Raw genomic sequence first — 9,516 nt, 5'->3', positions numbered from 1 at the left:
GGAACAGCTGGTAGTTTCGAACTGCTGACCTTAAGGTTTGCAGCCCGATTCATAACCACTACGCTACCAGAGAGCATAAAAAAATCTATCAGATGACATGACTCAGGGTGTGTAAGAACTGGGTCTGTTTTAAGGTGTGACCAAAATAACTTTGTTCTCCCCATCTCTTTACCTTTAAACTGTGACATTAGTGCTCCTTGACAAGTATTAAATGGGCCCCACTGATTAACTTTGCTGCCACAATGCAAGGAACCACACTGACTACCCCGATTCTAAAGATGGAGTGTCTCCTGCTTCAACCTCAAAGCAGGAAAAGTGTAGAAGTCCATGAAGTCAGGGGGGAAGCTGAATGAGGACCACTGCCCATTCTCTCCACTTGACTCAAGAGGCCAATGACAATCACCTAAATGCCGAGGGAGAAGGAGACTATTTACCACAAGTAAATACAGCTCAGTTTGTACTTTGGAACAATTGGTCAACCTTGCCACTTGCCCAATCTTCTAGCAAAGGTTATGCAGCGCCTGAGCACGATCATGGCAGAGTCCCTGGGCCTCATCACCATCTGTCTTTTGGGATATCTACTCAGTGCCAATTGTGCAGGTTGGTTCCTTCTTGAAAAGACATTGAGCCTATTTATTTCTTCCATCTAGAAATGTCTGGTGCTTTCTTTGTCAGTCAACAACGATCTCATGATTGATAGCTCTGTTTTAGATTCCTGTGGGTGGGGGAGCGCCACTTCTCTGGTGGCTGGGTTTTCTCCCTTTTCTCTGTCTTAACTAAATAGATTTTCGATCCTAATGTGATTTCCCCTTTAATGAACACTGTTTAGCTTGATGATGAGACAATGTGATTCCTCTTTAAAAACAATCATGTACTTGGTTAAAGAAAATTAAAAGAAGGGAAATATGGTAGCAAGGCTATAACAGAATACGGAAGGGAAAATTAAATATGACTTTTGGTGTTTGGTGTTTGGACTCACCACTTAGAAATAAAAATCTGAACACATTAAAACCAAAAACCCTGGGTTATTTTACATTTTAAGACTCTGACTTGAAGACATAAAATGTGTTTGAGCAATGAAGAACTATACAGTGAGTCAAATCCAATTGTTAAACTCCGTAAAATGATCTATCTTCAATTTGAAGTTTCTTTTCAAACACGGACATTAAACTTCTCTTTAGAAAGTTGTGAGTTGCCACCAAACTTTTTCACAGATTAGGAAAAACTCTTTATTTGTCTGTGAATCCAGACAGTTCAGAGTTGATATTCCAGGAAACTCAGTACACAGTTTAACTCCCTAGGGGAACAAAGCCATGTATATCTTTTCATTTTTTCTTTAGTGACGTTCTGCCCGTCTCAGAGGAAGACACACAGGGAAACCATTCTCGCATTTGGACAAACAGCATGTTTTGGCTGGAAGCATTTATTACACTTACTTGCCAACCTATTAGAATCAAATCTATGAGCTGACAATGCCAGGATCAGAGGTGCCAACCCCAAGTGTCCCCAGAAAGCAGACTGGCACTGTGGTTCCCACTCTAGACATGATGTCACATACAGAATCAGACTGGGAGGCAGAAAGAATGATATAAGAATGCAAAGGTTCAGTCGAAGTACTAAAGTGGGTACAGTTAAGACATCACACAAAACAGGAATAAAAGCCAGCCCACTTGACATGTGTCATCAGGAAGACCTGGGAGGACAAAGAATCCATGTCCTTCCTTCAATGAAATGGGGAGATGAAGGAAACTGGGGACCTCAAATGTTGGAAAATGGGCAGGGTTTTGGACAAGAAAGAGGGACCAGGAATTCAGAGCTTGAGAAAACTGGAAATAAACCTGAATGTGCTCCCTGGGAGGGTAAATACAAGGAGGCTTCAAAAAGTTCATGGACTCATGGAATTGAAAGAGAATGGGATTTTTCCATGAACATTTTGAAAACCCCTCATCTGTAACTCTTGCTAATTCTGAGAATAAATGCAGATGATTCTGAAATCAAATAACCAAATAACTTTGGTGTGTGCAAATAGTTAAGTGCTAGGTTTCTAACTGAAAGGTTGGCAGTTCAAACCTACCCAGAAGTAGCTCAGAAAGAAACCCTGGCAATCTGCTTCTGAAAAGTCAGTCCTGAAAACCCTATGTAGTACAGCTGTACTTTGAAACCCACAAGGTCTCTGTGAGTTGGAACCAACCAAACAGTAACTAGCAACAAGAGAAGAGAGCCACAAGAATTTCCCGAAGGATGGTCAGTGTTGACGCTGCCCTCTCAGCTGTGGCTTTTAAACTGTTGTTAGCTCCTGAAAGGAGTTTCTATAAGTGAAAAGACCAGAATGTTGTATTGTCATGGCTGGTGCCTTTAGGTATCATTGCATCAATGTGAAATTTGGAAATCAAAACTCTTCCACAGTTTTGTGTATAGTGTCTTTGACCTGAAGCACCATGAAGTCAAAGTGAGAGATTGCAGTACAAGGTGATAAGGTGTCTACCAGGAGCTAAGGGAGCACAGAGAAAGGAACACCTCAAATGGAGAAGGCATAACAGAGACATTTTAAGCTGGGTTTTAAAGGATGAGTAGGAGTTCAAGCAAAAAACAGTAACAATCACAAATCTGTTGCTGTAGAGTCAATTCTGACTCATGGCAACCCCATGTGTGCAAGTAGAAGTGTGCTCAGTAGGGCTTTCAATGGCTAGGATCTTTTGTAAGGAGGTCTCCAGGGCTTTCTTGTACGGCACTACTGGGGAGATTCAAACTAGCAATCTTTTTGGTTGTTAAGTGTTATCGAGTCAGTTCCAACTCATAGCAACCCTATATAGGGTTTCTGTGGAGCGGCTGGTGGGTTTGAAACGCCAACTTGTGGTTCACATTCCAGTGCCACAAACATACAGATTCACTAAGAATGTGAGGTATGTCAGCATGAATCCTGAAAGGTGAACCTGAGAGATGAGGCAGAACTGACTAGGCAGAGTCAGATAATCAGATGACGAAATTGAAGACTCTAAACAACAGAATTGAATGTGGAGTCATCGGAAATGTAAAAACTGAGGCTTGTCACCAGTGAGTGGTAGAGGAGGACACTCGATCTGGCCATCATCCAGGGTAGATGCAAAGACCTGCATCCGGTCAGTAGCTGTACAGAGAGAGGAGACAGGAGAGAATTCAAGTGCTCTTGCTGCTGTTCTCTGCCATTGGCTGGGCCCCCAACACCGCTGGATCCTGGGCCATCCCTAGCATCAGTTTCACATTGGACTGGTGTGATCCAGAGGGTTTTCATTGGCTGGTTTTCAAAAGTAGATTGCTAAGTCTTTCTTTCTAGTCTAACTGGGAAGCTCTGCTGAAATGTGTATATCATCACAGCGACTTGCAAGCCCCTACTGACAAGTAGGTTGTAACTGCAACATGAAGTGAACTGACTGGAGTCAAACCCCGTCCTCTACAGAGGGGGAGAATTCTACCACTGAACCAACATTGTCCCCACTAAGTGACAGGAAGGCGGGAAAATGGCAAGACAGTAACTAACCATCTGAGCACGGAAGGGGAACAGGTTTAGGGGCAGAATAGACAGTTTGTCTTCAGCATTTGGGGTTGATGATGTGATTCTGGGACACAGCAGACTGACCACCAGAATCTAAATCCTGACACTCTGATATTACTCTTTATAAATTGCTTAACCTCTCTGAACCTTAGTTTTTTCTCATTTACTAAAATGAGATGAGAGTACCTATCTCATGGGACTGCTCTGAGGATGAAATGGAGATAATGGATACAAAACACTGAGTACGGAATCTACCACATTAGAAGCATTAAATGAACATCAGCTACCACTAGTCCGGGAACACGCTGACTCCATAGGAAAAACACAGGGCTGCAAACCACAAGGTCAGAGGTTTGAGTCCATCCACCAACCACTCCATGGGAGAAAAATGAGGCTTTCTGTTCTGGAAAAACATTTAAAAAGCCTCAGATACGCTATATAGTGTTGCTGTGTGTCGGAACCAACTTGACTGAACTTAACAACAGCCACTAGTCACATTATGGTGCATAGTATGGGAGCTGAAAAGATGATCTGGAGATCTGGATCTGACTGTTGTTGTTGTTATGTGCCGTGGAGTCAGTTCCAACTCATAGTGACCCTACACAGTTCTGAGGCTGTAAAACTTTATGGGAGCAGAAAGCCTCATCTTTCTCCCGCGCAACAGCTGGTAGTTTCAAACAGCTGACCCTGAGGCTAGCAGCCTGTTTCGTAACCACTACGCTACCAGAGCTCCTTCTGGATTTGACTAGAGACGGGTATTCAGGGCTTACTGCCCTGGTGGCATAAACAGCCCTGGTAGCAGTGCAGGTTAAGCATTAGGCAGATAACCTCAAGATCAGCCACTCCAGGAGAGAAGGATGAGGCAGTCATAAAGATTTAACATCTCTGACACTCTCCGGAGCACCTCTCTTCTGCCCTATAGGTTCTCTGGGAGTCCGAGTTGACTCGATGGCTGCGGTTCTTTTGTTGTTGTATAAACAGGAGTTACAGCCACGAGTGTGTGAACACCCATGGACATGAGCATGGGTGTTATGACAACTAGTAGAGTTGGGGTCCTCGGGTAGTGCTGTGGGCTAACGCGCTGGACTGCAAAGGCATTTGAACCACAAGGTCGTTGGTTCAAGCTCACCAGCCACTCCTTGGAAACCCTATACAGGGTCGCTGTGGGTCGGAAACAACTCAACAGCACTTAACAACAACAACAGTACAGTGCCTGGGAGTGTGGTGGCTCTACAAGATAAGCACAAGTTCGGCGGTTCGAGCCTAACAGCCACTCTGCAGGAAATAGACGAAGCTCTCTGCTCTCACAAAGATTTAAAAAGCCTTGAAACACTATACAGGCTTGCTATGAGTTGGAGCCGACTCAATGGCACTTAACACTACCAACAACAATACCATTGAAAAGCATGTGGCGCCCAGTTCTACTCTGAGCAAGTTGACTCAACAGAAACTGTCCTGTTTCTGTTTTTTAAGGAAAGGAAAGCTAGACAACAGTGCATTAAGAGTTAAAGGAGATTGAGAACATGATGAAGGCAGGCAGGCAGGCAGGCAGGCAACCATGAGAGGAATAGGGAGAAAAAGATAATCAACATTCATCAGCCCATACACAGAGTATCACACTAACCCTGCCAACACTCCTTGACGGAGATTTTTCTGATGATGCTATTGTTGTTGTTAGGTGCCGTCAAGTCAGTACCGACTCATAGCGACCTTATGCACAGCAAAATGAAACACTGCTCGATCCTGGGCCAACCTCACTACTGTTGCCACGCTTGAGTCCATCGATGCGGCCATTTGGCCAATCCAACTCGCTAGGGGTCTTCCTCTTTTTCTCTGACCTTACCAAACATGATGTCCTTTTCCAGTGACTAGTCCCTCCTGACAATATGTCCAAAGTATGAGAGATGAAGTTTGGCCATCCTGGCCTCCAAAGAGTACTCTGGCTACACTTCTTGCCAAACAGATCTATTGGTTCTTTTGGCAGCCCATGGCACTTTCAATATTCTCCTCCAACACCACAACTCAAAGGCATTAATTCTGCTACGGTCTTTCTTATTTACTGTCCAATTTTCACATGTGCATGAGGTTATTGAAAATACCATGGCTTGGGTCAGGCGCACCTTAGTCCTCAAGCTGACATCTTTGCTCTTCAACACTTTAAAAAGGTCTTATGCAGCAGATTTGCCTAATGCAATATATCATCTAATTTCTTGACTGCTGCTTCCGTGAGTGTTGATAGTTGATCCAAGAAGAATGAATTCCTTGACACCTTCAATCTTTTCTCCACTGATAAGAATGTTGTTTATTGGTCCAGTGATGAGGATTTTTGTTTTCTTTACATTGAGATGTAATCTATACCGAAGGAAAGCTGTGCTCTTGATCTTCATCAGTAAATATTTTAAGTCCTCTTCACTTTCAGCAAGCAAGGTTGTATCATCTGCATATCACGGGTTGTTAATGAGTCTTCCTCCAATCCTGATGCTATGGCCATACCCATTTTACATTTGACAAAATTAAGGTTCAGAGAGTATGTGACTTGCCCAAGGTCATACAGCCAATCGGTGACAAAGATATGATTCAAACTCATGGCTTGTCTTTGATTTGTTTCACCCTAAACTCTTTGCCTTTGAGTTGTGGTGTTGGAGGAGAATACTGAGGGTGCCATGGACTGCCAAAAGAACCAATAGATCTGTTTTGGAAGAAGTGCAGCCAGAGTGCTCCTTGGAGGCCAGGATGGCTAAGCTTCGTCTCTCCTACTTTGGACATGTAGTCCAGAGGAAACAATCGTTGGAGAAGGATGTCATGCTGGGTAGGGTGGAGGGTCAGAGAAAAAGAGGAAGACCTCCAACGAGATGGATCGGCCAGGTGGCATCATTGATGGACTCGGGGGTGGCAGCGGTGGTGAGGTTGGCCCAGGATCGAGCATTGTTTCGTTCTGCTGTGCATGGGGTCGCTATGAGTCGGTTCCGACTCGATGGCACCTGACAACAACAACAACAAACTCTTTGCCATTGAGTCTACTCTGAATCCTGGTGACCTTTTGCATTACAGAGTGGAACAGCTTCATAGTGTTTTCTTGGTTGTCTTCTTTATGGAAACACATTACCAGACCTTTCCTCGGTGGCACTGCTGGGTGGGTTCAAACTGCCAACCTTTTAGTTAGTGGTCAAGCGCTAAACCTTCTTGCACTCTTGCCCTGCTGTAAATGAATGCAGATATAGATACCAATGTAGGAGATCCCAGAATCAAGGGGTTACCAAGCAGAGAGGAGGGCCTGTGAAAGGCAGCAATGTGTGATGGTGATTGTCTCCCAAAGAGAAGGCAGGTGGCTTTGTCAATCTAGAGTTTGAAAGCGGAGGGGAGGCCCAGCACTTAAGAATGTGGTTCAGTATATTGAGGAAGTTAACAAGTGAATATAGTTGAAGGGGAAAAGTGGAGGTAAAAATCAGAGATAAACTAAAGCCCAGAGGAGATCTGCAGAGGCCTAAAACAGTGAAGCAATCAAGGGTCTAGAAATCTCCAATGAAAATCAAGGAATAATGCTTGACTTTTTTTGTTGTTTGGGAAGTTCATCTGATATGCACATGGTCCTGTTAGATAGTATCAGATACACTGCTAGTCTTTTTTTTTTTTTTTTTCTGTTACATGTACAATTCAATGGCATTGATGGCATTCTTCAAGCTGTCCAGCCATTTCCACCCTCCTCTTCTCAGTTGTTTTATTGCTAATCTTTTGTAGAAAGGAACAATTGCAGGTAACTTCTTAAATTCCTGATATTAGTTACACGTGCATACAATGTGACTTTGCAAATCATATATATGACCGTACATTAAGATGGAGACTAGGGATGATGGTAACCCAACCACGCCACTGCCATCAAGGCAATGCTAACTCATAGCTACCCTATACAGCATTGTTGTTGTTGTTGTTATGTGCCATCAAGTCAGTACTGACTCATAGCGACCCTACGCACAACAGAACGAAAACTGCCCAGTCCTGAGCCAACGTCACAATTGTTGCCACACTTAGCCCATTGATGCTGCCACTTTGCCAATCCATCTCGATGGGGATTGTTCTCGTTTTCTTTGACCCTCCACCTTACCAAAGACTAAATCTTTATGTTGGCCAGTAGTCTCATTTTTCTCAGAAGGAGAATCTGGTGGGGTTTAACGGCCAGCCTTATGGTTAGCAGCCGAACACATAACCCACCATGCCACCAGGGTAGAGACCTCAATTCTCCAGAGTTCAGTAGTATCCTAAGAGGTTCCATAATCATAACTAAAATAACCCACATCCAGAATCCCAGAGGAATGCTAAGTGGCTGGAATTCCTGTAACGCATGCCAACTAAAGGTGTTTTGAATGGAAAGAGAAAATACACACCCAGGGTTTTTCTTGAGCATCTGGTGAGAGACTCTGGGGTTGGTTTGCAGTTGGACTCTGCAGTTGGTTTGCAGGTAAGGCTCTTTTTTTCCAGAAGAAACGTGTTACCAAGTAATATGGGCAATTGCATCCTGCAAACAGGCAGCCAAGGTGATGGAGCATCTAGCAAAGATTTGCAATGAGCTCTTTTCAAAGTGATGGCCAAGTGTGAAGTTCACTGCTTGTTTGAGAATTTGCTTTTCCATCCAAAGTAATTCAAATACAACTGAAAATCTGACCTTTTATCACTAGAGCTCTCTTAAAAGTAAAATTGAATTTTAATCCCTAAATCCCCATGTGCGTTCAGTACCAGGGGGACAACAGAGATTTTTGGCTCCATGCCCAACAGAGAACTTGGCTTTGGGATTACTTGGATTAAAAACAAAGCTTTTCATAAGTGGTGTATTTCATTTTCATGATGTTTTCTTTTACTCCTAAGGCTAAAAACACTGTTTTTTTCTCATTTCAGTTTTTCTTGATCGGGAAAATGCCACCAAAATTCTGAATCGGCCAAAGAGATATAATTCAGGTAAATTGGAAGAGTTTGTTCGAGGGAACCTTGAAAGAGAATGTATAGAAGAAAAGTGTAGTTTTGAAGAAGCACGGGAAGTTTTTGAAAACACAGAACCAACGGTGAGTATTTTCATGTAAAAAACACACAAAGGAAAAGAAAAAGGCAGTGCCTTTTAGAATTTTAAAGTATGTGTCTTAAAAATACATAAAAGCAAAACTAACTTTAATTTGTTCTCTTTTTTCTCTTTATAGACTGAATTTTGGAAGCAGTATGTCGGTAAGTAATTAATTTCATCAAATGAAACATTTGGGAATTGTGTATTTGTTTCTTTGTGTGTCACAAAATTTCAGATCAAACAATGAATTCTTTCCCCAAGATTGAATGATGGTGCCCTATAGATTTATACCAGTGTGGGAGACACTAGCTGGGAGATAACCGTACTTCTCCTTGTTGTTGTTGTAGTTGATGAGTGCCATCAAGTCGGTTCAGACTCATAGTGACCCTGTGTAGGGTTTCAGAGAAGTTACCGGTGGGTTTGAAACACCAACACTGCAGTTCAAAGCAACTTTGCAGTCCAGCACATTAACCCACAGCGCCACACCAAGATTCCTCCTCAGGTTTTCAAAAGAACATGGCTCCATCCCAGGCAGCTGGAAGGAAGAAACTAAGATGGTTGGATCTGGAGACTGAATGAGAGTTTGCAAGCCTCAGTAGAGAATTAGAAATTCATTACTTCGTTGTTGCTTTAACTCTTTCAAGACCAAACTCTTTTCTACTTTGAACTTTTAGTTGAAATCATGTGTTTTCAATAATGGGGGAATGTTTAATGAAATGGGGGGGGGTACATTTTTAAGGTAAAATGGATTTTGGTAAATTATAGAACAGTCCTAAGGAGCTCTGGTAGCGTAGTGGTTACGAATCGGGCTGCGAACCTTAAGGTCAGCGGTTCAAAACTACCAGCTGCTCCGCGGGAGAAAGATGAGGCTTTCTACTCCCGTAAAGATTTACACCCTCGGAAACCCTGTACAGGGTCGCTATGGGTCGGAACC

The 9,516-nt window shown here is 43.1% G+C and overlaps 1 protein-coding gene across 2 annotated transcripts in view; it reads left to right on the top strand.

The window, feature by feature from the left end:
* The first annotated feature begins 512 nt into the window (after positions 1-512).
* The window catches only part of F9 (coagulation factor IX), a 52,562-nt gene continuing 43,558 nt past the window's right edge, over positions 513-9,516 (top strand). For both annotated transcript variants that reach the window (XM_006874974.1, XM_006874973.1), the window contains exons 1-3: positions 513-600; positions 8,423-8,586; positions 8,719-8,743. In XM_006874974.1, coding sequence (XP_006875036.1) covers positions 513-600; positions 8,423-8,586; positions 8,719-8,743 — 277 coding nt within the window. The remainder of the gene's footprint in view (positions 601-8,422; positions 8,587-8,718; positions 8,744-9,516) is intronic.

This window comes from Chrysochloris asiatica, unplaced genomic scaffold (genome assembly GCF_000296735.1).
Source record: "Chrysochloris asiatica unplaced genomic scaffold, ChrAsi1.0 scaffold00308, whole genome shotgun sequence".
Classification (NCBI taxonomy): Eukaryota; Metazoa; Chordata; class Mammalia; order Afrosoricida; family Chrysochloridae; genus Chrysochloris; species Chrysochloris asiatica.
This window is presented reverse-complemented; position numbering and strand designations above follow the sequence as displayed.